This window comes from Mesoplodon densirostris, chromosome 17 (genome assembly GCF_025265405.1).
Source record: "Mesoplodon densirostris isolate mMesDen1 chromosome 17, mMesDen1 primary haplotype, whole genome shotgun sequence".
NCBI lineage: Eukaryota > Metazoa > Chordata > Mammalia > Artiodactyla > Ziphiidae > Mesoplodon > Mesoplodon densirostris.
Window position 1 is genome coordinate 5863807 of NC_082677.1, and position 12975 is coordinate 5876781.

General features: G+C 39.2%; 1 protein-coding gene across 1 annotated transcript; it reads left to right on the forward strand.

Annotated features, from left to right (window-relative positions):
- Nucleotides 1-9: 9 nt before the first annotated feature.
- Nucleotides 10-12718, forward strand: POMP (proteasome maturation protein). The gene is made up of 6 exons (XM_060079967.1): nt 10-114; nt 2605-2702; nt 4422-4482; nt 6239-6340; nt 8055-8148; nt 12549-12718. Exons 1-6 carry the CDS (start codon nt 112-114, stop codon nt 12614-12616), a joined length of 426 nt encoding a protein of 141 aa, XP_059935950.1. The 5' UTR covers nt 10-111; the 3' UTR covers nt 12617-12718.
- Nucleotides 12719-12975: the final 257 nt, after the last annotated feature.

Sequence of the window (12975 nt, forward strand, 5' to 3'; positions counted from 1 at the left end):
GACGGACGCACTTCCGGCGGATGTGGGTGGGGGCAACCCCGGAAACGGAAGTGAGCCGCGGGGTCGGCTGACGGTAACGGGCTGAGGAGCTGTTCGCAGAGCGAGTTGAAGATGGTGAGTGAGACCCTGGGCGACCCGTGTGGCCTGCGGGCTCGGGTCCGTGGGCGCAGGAGCAGGCCGCCGCTCCCCAGCCCGTTCCCGGGGCTGGGGCGGCGGCGGCGGCGGGAGGAGAAGGCCGGCCTCGGGCGCCATGATTTGTCGAGTCACGGGCCCGGGGGTTCGTGGCCGCCGCTTCATCCTTTCCCACCGCCTTCTCTCTCCCATCCCCAAGTCCCCCAGTCGGCCCCGACCCCGGTCCCTTCCCGTAGTTGGCGCCGAGCCGGAAAGGACACCCCCCAAAGTGCAACGGTCTGGGGTGCGGCGCGGCCGACTACTCCTCCCCCGAGGGGAGGACCTTTGGGAGCCGAGTGCCGGACATTCTAACCCACCCCTGACCCTCGGAACTGCCTTGATAACAAACCCACGCTGTGGGTCGCATTTCCATCACTCACCTTTACCCCACAAACATTTTTGGGAGCTCGTGGTATGGCAGGTGTTGGAGGGGGGAAAATTGGATAGTTGCTACTCCCCGTTTGTCAGTATTGTTAGTGGATCTCCTCCTGCCCCGCCTTTTCTTTCTTTTTAACTTAAAAGTTTGATATTTGGGAGAGACTCTTGAATCGTCATTGCTCGCGATACCACCAGTACTGCTGCTGGGCCATCCAAATCTAGAAAGTGTCTGTTGGTAAATACTGCTGAACATAGTAAAGAGGTTTTATAAACATCCTCAAGTAACTAGTGTTAATTAACTTTTCATAGATTTGTTTTTCTCTGCTACTTTATTAGAAATATCATGTACTGATTCTGATGTTTTACAGGAGGGAATTGGGAAAGTGATAACAGTAGATCCCAGAGATCAGAATCCCCCTTTTCTTTGTGTGTAGAAGAAACTTTTCTTCCGTTACTCTACAATAAAGCAGTCTGGGAGGAGGAGAACCTTTATGTAGGAAAGGAACAGAAGGTATTTTTGGAAAGGTACAGTCATACAACTCTGGTCCTGGAAAGAGTTCAGGCAGCTGGAAGGATGAGGGAACAGGGCCAGAGAGGTTCTGTGCCTTCATCAGGTTAGTGGCATCCACACCAGATTTCAGTTTCTTTTCCTAATTAACTATGACTTCTGTGTGGGAGAGTTGAAACCTGTTGTACAGCTTCTTGAGTTCCAGGCTTCCGACCTTGGACATTATTCTTCAGGCAAGACATTGACAAACCAGTGAAAGGTTTTTGTTTTTCGTTTTGTTTTGTTTTTTTAACAGCTTTGGTGAGGAAAATTGCTTATCAGGCAAATCTTGCTGTGCAGAATTGGAAAACAGAACAGGCTAGAGGCAGCGCTGTTAACATTATCCAGGTGTGAGCCTAGACTGGGGCGGTAGATTGAAGAAACCCGGGACACTGTGCAGCACCTGACCTAGTAAAATATACAAATAAAGTAAAACATCAATTTAAAAAGCTGGTTTCTCAGAATAGTTTCTCCTAGAAGAGTATAACACTCCATACTACCTGCAGCTGTTTTACGTTTTTCTGCAGAATTGCAGGGATGATGTATTTCAGCAACAAGTAACTTTAACTCAGCATCTTGTGTTTTAACTATGGTAACATGTATTACATTTTAGTTGCATGTTTACTCTATCTTCATTAGATTAAGCCCTGGAAGACAGATATGTATCTTCAGTATCTAGTAGACAACCTGCCACATAGTAGATATTTAATAAATATTTGGTGATTAAATTATAGTATAAAGGAGTAGGGTGACAATGCAGTAGTACCAAATATACCGTGAGTCTTTGTTTTTATTTCTTTTTATTTATACCATCCTGATTAGGTACATTTATTTTTCATAGGTAGTACCCTCTTAGGGGAACCAAATACTTTCTGAAATTCCCTTTTTTTCTTAGCTTCTGTGACTCCTCTCTTCTAGCTGTTCTCTCTGTTCTTAATCCCATTTTCCTTGTTCTTCCTTGTCCATAAGGAATGGTATTCCCCAGGATTCTGCCCTCAACATTTTTCATTCTGTGCCGATCATTCTAACCTAAGGGGGGGATCTTTCCAATAAAAGTAAATCTGATCATGCCATAACCCTTCAGAGGCTCTCTGTCTATTTCAGAATAAAACAGAAGTTTCTTTGCATATTTAAGCCTTTTCATTTTTTCTTTTTGCCAGCCTTTACTGCTCTACTCAGACATGTAGTTACCTGGTCACCTCAAACTACTTGTAGCTTGTTCATTTGTACTTTTACCCATGTTTTTTCTTTTACTTGAATGCCTTTCAATCTGACAGCACTCAGAGACCAACTCAGGAATTCTTCCTACCCCAAATTCGATTTTATTCACTGAACCATGTATATTCCTCTACCATAATGCTAAGGCTCATGGTACTTGTCTAGACTGGGCCCTTTGAGGGCAAAGACCTTATCTTTAATTTCCAGTGCTTAAGCAGTGTTTTTTACAGAGATGTTCAGTGTTTTTTTGAACTGTTTATATTTAATAGTGTTTTTCCTTTCTGTTGTAGAATGCCAGAGGACTGGGATCTCAGCTAAAGGACAGTATTCCAGTTACTGAACTTTCAGCAAGTGGACCTTTTGAAAGTCATGATCTTCTTCGAAAAGGGTATATGGGGGAATTGTGACTTTGACTTTGTTATGGTAAAATGTGAATTATTTCTCACAGTATTCTTTAAATATTTTGATAGGCCATAAATGTATATTTAATTTAGGAGGTAGCAAGTAATACACTTTAGGGGAGGAGGGGGAGGGTAGGATTGGATGTGTTCTGTAGTGGAAGAAGCATCTTATCAGAGTAGTAGGTTCCCAGGAAAGGGCATCTTCCTAGGAGATGTTATCCAGTAGCATGATTTGGTCGGATTCTTCTTTGTGCTGCTGATAACTTGGAGGGCCATTTGTCTCTTTATCTGATTAACTATTGGAGTAATTGACTTTTCTTTGGGAGACACTAGAACACAGCAGTAAAGAGCATGGACTCTGGGTTTTGGTCCTGGCTCCGCCATTTACTAGATGTATGCCTGTGGGCAGGTTACTTAATTGTTATACGTCTCAGTGTCCACACCTGTGAAATAAGGCTAGTAATAGCATATATGTTACTTTGAATGAGCTAACACATGGAAAATACTTAGACCAGTACATGGCATTAGTAAGCTCTGGGTAAGTCTTAGCTGCTCTTATTTTTCTTTTCTAGTTTCAGTACAGTTATGCCCCTTCCCTCGATTTTCTTTATTTTTCTATATGTTTAGGTCTGAATTTCTAGTACTGGTCCTTTTCCTTGGCAGATTGTTTTTCTGCTTAATCAAATAAGGATAATGCTTTCCTCCCCCCTTTGTACGTACTGTGTTTTGAATTTTTGAATTTTATATCTAATTTTAAGGTGTTTAATCTTACTGTCTTAGAATATCATTCTAATATTGGTCTCTGGGAGCAGATATAATACCTCACTATTGTCTTTTCATTCCGTAGTAGAAGATGCACTATATTGCCTTTGGAATTGGCAGTAGTATAGTATCATCAGATTTATAAGCTAGCCAGTAACCAATCCGGGTGATTCTTTTTTGTTTTTTTTGTTTTCACATGAAATGCTTTTCCTTCCCAGTTAGACTGTAAGATTGCCATGAGCAGAGCCATTATCAAATTCCACTTTGGGGATAATGTTCTGTACAAAGATAGTATTCAGTAAACGATCGTTCCAGGATTTCTAAGGTTTCCTTCAGCTCTCAGATCCTGGTTTGGACAATAAGATAGTCATCTTTATATATCAAGGGTGATAAAGACCAGCGGCCTGGTTCTAGCTGTATATCACCTAATATGGTACTTTATACATAGTAGGTGTTTGGTAAAATGTCAAACAGATCGTTCAACATGTGTTTACCAAAAATATATTAACTATTGAATATGCATTAGATCTGAACAAAAGAGGCTTAGACATTTTATATAATACAAGAATCATGTCATCAGAGTAATAGTATTAAACATACTTTATTAAATTTCTTCTAGATACAGGGCATCATTTAGCACCATTTTTGGGGGGGTTCTCCCCAGTGAATTGAAGTCTTGACCACCAGTATCTATAATAGATGCATTTCAAACAATATTCAGTAAATTTGACTTCTTGTCTTCCTTTTGGTATATAGTTCTATGAATTTTAAAACATGTGTTAATTCCCAGAACCATCACCACCACACTCAGGATGCAGAAGAGTTCACTCCTCCCCCCAGAACTCCCTTGTGCCATTTATTTACACGACAACAGTGATAGATGTGCTTTTGAGCTCTGGGTATTCAGTAATGTATAATCTTCCATCTTATATGTTTATTTTCAGGTTTTCTTATGTGAAAAATGAACTTTTGCCCAGTCATCCTCTTGAATTATCAGAAAAAAATGTAAGTATGTTACCTGTGTTTTTATTTTTATCCTCTAGTAGAAAAATATTTTTAATAATACTTGATTAAGACACTTCTGGTGTTGAGCATTTAACCATGAAGAACTTGAGGCCTTGTTTTCAATATCCTAATCTTTGAGTTATCATTGTATTGCTTCACTAAAGCTCCCTTTCTACACATTCTTCTTTGTCTTTTTTTATAGACATTTCTAGAGGTTAGTCCACCTTTCCATTCCTTTCATATGTTCTCTTTGATGACCCCGTTTTCTTTTATATTTTTTCTCTGCCATTTTTGCTGTTGATCTTCCCAAGCCCATATCTCTAGCCTTGACCTCTTTTTCAAGCCCTGCATCTCCAAGTTACTGCTGGGCACAGTAGGTGCACAGGTGAATATGCCATAGTCCTCATCCTTAAGGGGCTGAAATTTTAATGGGAGGATAAGCAGTGGATAGGGGTTTCATAAAGTGTTGTAGAGGACTAGGGATGGAGCAACCACCTGTGGAAAGCTTTCTAGAAGAGGGCATTTGAACAGTTTTAGAACAGTATTAACCAGATAAATAGGTGGGGAAAGGTTATTCCTCAGAGGGTATAGCTTGTACAGATGTCCTAAAGACAACCTAAAGGGTTTTTAAATAACACATTCAGAGCAAGAAGAAGGAGGTGTCTTACTACTTGGGGCTGATGGTGCAGTGTTACCCAGTTAACAGGAAGCTGACCTATTCCGTTTTGTTTTGTTTTGTTTCCTCCCTCTTCAGCAAGGGGAAAGATTTTTCGTTAAGAAAGAGTAGAACAAATAATTTGATGATGAAATTGCAGTTCAAATTAGACGAGAAAATAAAGAGGCCCCTGGCTGCTTTAGCTGCATTCTAGTTTCATGCTCAGAAGATGACTTGAGAAGGTTGTTTTTCAGAGACTTCGGATTAGCCATAGGAAACATATAAATCAGGTTTATGGAAGAAAAGGCCAATAAGGGTAGCTCATTTTGATGAATAAGTGAACTACATCATAGATGACCCAATAGACCAAAAGACTAGGCCACAACTTCAAGAAAAACAAAGAGGTGAATGTGAAGCTCTGCATTTGGGTTCAAAAGATAAATTATACATATTTAGATGGGGGTAAACCTGACACGTTTTTTAGAAGTAGTATTAGTGCTTAGAGTATGATTCCAGAATAAAATTGCTTATTAGTACCCAACACAAATTGGACAGGCTTCAGAGTTTGGGTTTCTTTTTTCCCCCAGACTCAATTACTCAGAAAGGTGGAGTTTAAGCATTGTAGTTTAATTAACAGGACCGTATAATGGGTCTGATTATTTCTTTTATGAAATCCTTTCATACTTAAAAATTTCTTACTAATTATTGTCCCTGTATAAAACTTTCTGGATCTGAGGTTATTTATACCTTTTCTTTGCTCTACCAGTTTTGCAGTAATTCTAATCAACAGCACTGAAATATGATTATGCTTTGTAAATACACTTCTGCAATGTGAAAAACATTCCCTTAATGTATTAGTTCTGTAAATCTGAATTTTAGGTGGTAATTTTACACCAGTGAAGGACACCTGCATGCCAGGTAAAATATAGACATACATATTCTAAAATTTGTCAAAGAAATTAGTAAAAATACTTCGTTTTTATTTCAGTTAATAGATACTGAAATCCTTCCTCTAAGTATTGTGTCACGTGCGTATCAGTGCTAACTGTTTTGAAAGCAGAATGTTGAGTAACATCTAAAATTACATTGTTGTCTTTGTAGTTCCAGCTCAACCAAGATAAAATGAACTTTTCCACACTAAGAAACATCCAGGGTCTATTTGCTCCATTAAAACTACAAATGGAATTCAAGGCAGTGCAGCAGGTGGGTTTATGAATGTCAGTTTGTGTGCATCCCACCTGTGTGTTGACATCAGTTGGAAGGAGCCTTCTATTTTAATAGCAGCTGTACAAACCTTACCTTCTCTTCTCCCCTACAATCTATCCTACTTTCCCCCTTTTAGGATATGACCTTGATTTCTACTTCATAGAGAAAAGAAGCTTTGAAATGGAAAACTCCTTTAAATTATAGGCTCAGTATCTGAAAACTTACCTGTGTTCACTTTCCATGTTTTTCTCCTTTGGGGGGTTACACTGAATCTGAGATGCCTCTAGGAATATCCAGGTGGAGGTATCTAATAGGCAGGTTGTATATTGCTGAGTATACCTGTTGCTTAGGAAGAAGATCTTCGGAAATGTCCTTCCAAGTGTGTAAGAATTGTCTCCCCATCTGTGCTCTGGATTCTGTCACATCACACTACATTGATTCCAATGATTGCTGGACAACTTACAAAGGACAGAAAAACTGAAAATTTGGTTTGGCTACATTAAAGTTTGTTGGGTACAAACTATATGCCAGTGACTATATATGTATACTTCACACTGCAGCATGCTACAGGTTTGAGAGGAAGGTGCTACTATCCTAGTTCACAGATACGGAAACAGGGTGAGACAGGTCAGGTAACTTAGGCAAAGCCTAAGTAAGTAATAAAAGCAGAATTTGAATCCAGATCTCTCTGACTCTACAGCCCATGCTTTCTCCACTGTACTTAGATACTAGTCTGCAGTATATTTATTTAATAATTGAAAAAAGTATATAACACTAGTTCACAATGGCATTGTGGTTTTTAAAGGCCCACAGGTGACTTTGAGATTCATTTCTAGTTACCACTACTGTTTTTTTTTTTTTTTAATTAATTAGTTTATTTTTTGCTGCATTAGGTCTTTGTTGCTGCATGGGCTTTCTCTAGTTGTGGCGAGTGGGGGCTACTCTTTGTTGCGGTGCCTGGGCTTCTCATTGTGGTGGCTTCTCTTGTGGAGCACGGGCTCTAGGCATGCTGGCTTCAGCAGTTGTGGCACGCAGGCTCAGTAGTTGTGGCTCGTGGGCTCTAGAGCATGGGCTCAGTAGTTGGGGCGTACGGGCTTAGTTGCTCCACGGCATGTGGGATATTCCCAGACCAGGGATCAAACCCGTGCCCCTTGCATTGGCAGGCGGATTCTTAACCACTGTGCCACCAGGGAAGTCCCTATCGGTACTGTTTTAAAGGGTCATAACTTAAACATTTGTGTGAACAATACAGAACAACGTAAAAAATGAATAATTGGTTTACTAAATAGAATAATGCTCTCGCTGAGTTGGAATTTCTTAAGGAATTTGATCATCCCACGTTTATTAGGAACAAAGAATGGTGTTAGGCTCTAGCATTTTGCATTTCATCACATGGTACGTGCTTTGGTTTTCCTGGACAGAAGCAAAGCCCTCAAATATGAGCAAACCTGATGGGATTATTAAGTGTTAGTAAAAAGCTTTCAGTTTCAGTGTATATATTTTGCGTAAAGTGTTGAGGAATTTTTAAAATTTTGGTTTGGGTCTCAAATGTGAACTTGCGTGTTAAATTGATTAACCCACATTGGTTAAATTGATATGTTACTTAGTTTTGTGAATTTTACAAATAAAGAATGAAGAATGTGAAATTTGGTCATGTATATTTTTTCCCCTTGGTTTTTTCTAATTTTGCCTTTTTATACTTTTCCTGAAGGTTCAGCGTCTTCCATTTCTTCCAAGCTCAAACCTTTCATTGGATATTTTGAGGGGTAATGATGAGACTATTGGATTTGAAGATATTCTTAATGGTAAGTGTCATTCCATATCTTTTTATAGAGCCCCAATAATGTACAAGACAACAGCAGCAGATGAAACCTACAGCGTCTTCGTCCTCGTGGAGTTTATAGCTGATTGAATTCATTTGTGTTTATTTAATGAAATAAGATAAAATTGAATGGTAATAACTGTTCTTTAACTGGTTTTAAAAGTGAAAATTATTTATGGAGCTCTGAGATTATAGTCATTTCAGTCAACTAATGACAGTCATTCCTTTCATATCCTGAGGATAAAGTCTGATGTGTGAGTCCAATACAATATTCTTAGGGTAGCTTAAACAAAGATTGTTGTTGCGCTATTCAGAATGTGTGTGGGATGTGACTAGTTTTAAAAACAACTAGAAAAAATAAGATCAGAGTTTTCTTTAAAAAATACCCACCCTGTCCTCCTAAGTAATTGTTGTGTTTCTGTAGATGGTGAATAGTAAAGAAGAATCTGTCATTTTTAACAAAATTCTCTGCATGATTATCTTATGTATGACATAAATGACTTTTAAGTAAGAGCAGTACATGCAGCATCCCTTATTTTTTTCTGGTTCTGAGGAAGGTAAACAAATATAATTCTGTCCAGTATTACCTCTGTTCATTATGCCTCAGCAGTTTAGGAGAAACAGAAAAACCCAACAGGATTAAATTATATTACTTTTGCTTGGCTGCTAATGTCCGGTAACGAGATGCTGTGGACGCAGCAGAAGTCTCATAAGCCTCCTCTTTGAGAATCTTCCTTGAGGGAACTTTCTGAATGAAGGAAAACCTGGAATCCCTAAGCTTTTACATTGAATTTAGACCTCATTTAAAATTAGTAAGGTGATAGTTCAGGTTTATAATTATCTTTTAGTTATAAAAATGGACTCATTTAAAAATCGGCCTCTGTAAAGTCATGTGAAAGAAAGGGAGAGGGACTTATACTGAGCATTTATTCAGTCAGTAAAATAATTGTTATACATCAGGCACTGGGCTAGGCTTTGAATATATGACGGTGAAAAAAACAAAACATCTGTGCTTCCTAATGGGGGAGGTAAACATTAACAGATAAAACACAAACATGTAGTTACAAACAGTGATTAAATTCTAGGAATAAAAAGGGTAGGTGTATAGTTTGTTGATAGGTAGGAGGGCCAGGCACCTCTGGGAATATGACATATAAATTGATTCCTGAAAGATACATGAATTAGTTGAGCTAAAAGTAGAGGGAAGAATATTTCAGACAGAAGAAGCTATATGTCCAGGGTCTCTAACCTGAGAACAGCCAAAGAGCTCTGAAGGGTTTATTCCACTTAAAAGCTAACAAGTTAGACCTCTGTGGTTTCATGGATGCTGGCAGAGACAGACTCCTCGAGACAAAGGGCAGTTTGTTATTCACAGCAGTAGCAGAAGCCAGAGCATCAGCTTTTCTGTTGGGTCCCTAAGCCCCAGTTCCCACAGGGCAGCAAGAAGAGGGTTAGATGAAACCTGCATATAGAGTGTATTTTGTTACAGTAAGGGGAACCTGAAGTTCAGGGCACCTGAATCTTATAATGGGCAGTCAGCCTGCCTATTCTGTGCCCCAAGGGCAACACAATCTCTCTTTAGAAACAGCCTTGGAAAGAGAGTCCAGAACAAAGGCAGACAGTGCCTCTGCCTCCAAGACTTGTGGAATCAAGAAAGGCTCCTAGAGAATTGTCTCTCAACACACATAAGAACATGTTAAGAAGGCCCATGTAGCTGGAGTGTTTCGAGGGAAGTGGAAAGTAGAATAAGGTGAGGTTGAAAAGCCAGGCAGGTACAGAGGAGCCAGAGCCTTGCAGACCATAAAAAGTTTATTCAGAATGCAACAGAAAGCCATTGAGTGATTTGTTTTTTCTTTTGACATCTGAAGATTGTAACTTTATTTTTTCTTCAGCTCTTTTGTTTTCTTTCAGTCTATAATCTTTTTTTTTGAATTTTATTTTTTTAAACACAGGTTCTTATTATCTATTTTATGCATATTAGTGTATTTGTGTCAATCCCAGTCTCCCAATTCATCCCACCACCACCACGCCTGCCCCCACTCCGACGTTCCCCCCTTGGTGTCCATACCCATTGAGTGATTTTAAGCCACGACGTGTGATGGAATTTCAGATTTAAAAAGATCCCTAGCGGGGGCTTCCCTGATGGCGCAGTGGTTGAGAGTCCGCCTGCCGATGCAGGGGACACGGGTTCGTGCCCCGGTCCGGCAAGATCCCACATGCCGCGGAGTGGCTGGGCCCGTGAGCCATGGCCACTGAGCCTGCGCGTCCGGAGCCTGTGCTCCGCAACGGGAGAGGTCACAACACTGAGAGGCCCGCGTACCGCAAAAAAAAAAAAAGATCACTAGCTATCTTATGGACATCTTTATATATTCATTCCTTTCATCTCTGTAAGGCAGCTAAGAACTAGAAAGATCTTCTGTTTAGGTAGGTGATTTTTGTCAGGATGAGATCACTGCACTGTACTTTGGGTAGTTTCCCCCTTGTGGGGACTGTGACTGTATAATTTATGGACAGTTTATGGCTTCACCTTAGGGCCTTGCCTTAGCTGTTCCTTCTGCTTAGAATACTTTCCCCCTCAGTTTTCAGATGCCAGTTTAAATGTCACTCCTTCAGAGACTACCCAGTCTAAAGTAGTCCCAGTCACCCTGTCACCTCATTTTCATTCTTTGCTTATCACTTTTTCAGTATTTTTCTTGTTTCTTATTTGTTTTCCCCAACTTAAATACAGGCCTCATGAGAGCTGGGGACTTTGTCTTGTTAACTCTTGTGTCTCCAGTGCCTCATAAGGTGCTTAATCCATGATGAGTGTTGAAAGCTGTTGCTCACCACATTCTCATCACATTTGACCCAGAAGGAATTTTAATGTCTCTAATGAGGGAGTAGTGTGTTAATCTAAGCGTGATATGAAGACTAGTCAACTGTGATGAAAATCTGTATAATTCTGCAATTTACATTTTTTAAAGTGTTGGAGGTGATCAGGGTTTTGTTTGCTTGCTCATCGGGGAAGTGCTTGGCCAAGAAAAATCTGCACATTATATTTTAAGGAAGGGAAGAGAATGTGAGGAAGGCAGTAAGAAAGTCACAGCTAGACTTTTTCTTAATGCTGAAAGCGGCCTTCTGTTTACTCTAGTTCTGTCACTTTAAGATGAGGGAACTGAGACTGACCAAGAGGCCGGGTCCTCCCTGGGAGTCTCACGGGCCAGGGCCTTGCTTACATGGTGTGCTGTCTTCTGGTGCAAGTGATTTATTTAATAAGCACGTATTTTATTAAAGTCAAAAGCTTTAAAAAGCAGAGTTTAAAAGGAAAGTTGTTATTATATAAATAAGGATATTCTTTGTTTAAAAATTGAAAACATTACAGCTGAGACTCAAGTCCTCCATGTTTACCCCAAACCCATTTCTCTCCCTCCTTCCCTATTTGCCTGCTGCTTGCTGCTTTTAGTTAGTGTATGTCCTTCCAGACTTTTTTCTGTGTCTTCATACAAATATATATAATCAGAAAATATCTGGCATTGCTTTGTGTATATATTTTTTTATCACAATTGGTATCATACTGTGTCTATCTTATGGTACTAGGTATGCTGCATCAATACATGTATTGAGTTTTCTCTGTTATTAACACAAAACAGTGCTGCAGCAAACATCTTTGTTCTTTGTACTTATGTGCGGACATACTTTTTCTTAATTTGGGTTTGGATGCCTGTTGTGTACATAGCCATTTACTCTTAATAATTGTAACAGTATCAGTTGTTGCTAAGGTTACTTTGTTGTGTGACAGATGTCAAGAGTAGAGATTGCTGAACTAATGTGACACAGTAATCTCCAGTCTCTTAGGAGATCCAGTGAGGAAACATCCGAATTGATCTGTTACTCTTGGTAATCATTATTTTAATGATTATTTATTTTTACAAACTGATTTTACAGTTTATTTCGTTGGGTATTTATTCTGTTTCTTGTCCTGTGTGGAGGAGAGGAGGCTTTGTTTGTAGGAAGCTTAATGTTGTTATTCATTTTAAAAACTCTTAGATGCATTATTGCAGTTAAAGTAAGACTTTCGTCTGACATCAGTACAGACAAGAGAGAAGGTTTTTAAGGTTTTCTTGCTCTAGAATTCTGGTTTGTGTATATATGTATTTGCAACAGAGCACAGAGTGATAGAAATAAAATGGGTTTTGCAAATTAGATTACGGATTGTTTAATCTCTTAGAGATTGTTCCTAGAGTCAACTGAAAGCACTGGAAAACTGAAGAACTTTGAAAAAGAATTTATTCAATCTATATTTTCTTTTACAATCACCTGAATTGAGGTATACTTGACATACAGTAGAATGCATCCATTTTAAGTGTCTCGTTCTTTAATATGTTTGTTTTTGTTTGTTTTCAGACCCGTCACAAAGTGAACTAATGGGAGAACCACATTTGATGGTTGAATATAAGCTCGGTTTACTGTAATGCAGTGTGCTGTTCATGGAAATAGAGGGGCTGCATCTTGCTTATAGTCATTTTTTACTATAATTTGACGTGCACAACATTAAAAGTACTGACACATGAGAATTTTTGCCTAAATAGTATCTGTGATCATTTGAAATTATTTGGGTTTTTGGTTTATGTGATAATTGAAGGCACTAAAGGGAGGTGGTTTAAAAACTTCTAATTTATATTAAAACAATAGGCTTCTGTGTCTTTAAAAAATGTAGCTAATTAATATCATAAAACTACGCACAGGTTCCAATTCAGCCTATTTCCTGGTTATTTCATAAATTTAATTTTGAATAACCATTATTGGTATTTGAGCCTGCAAACTTCATATT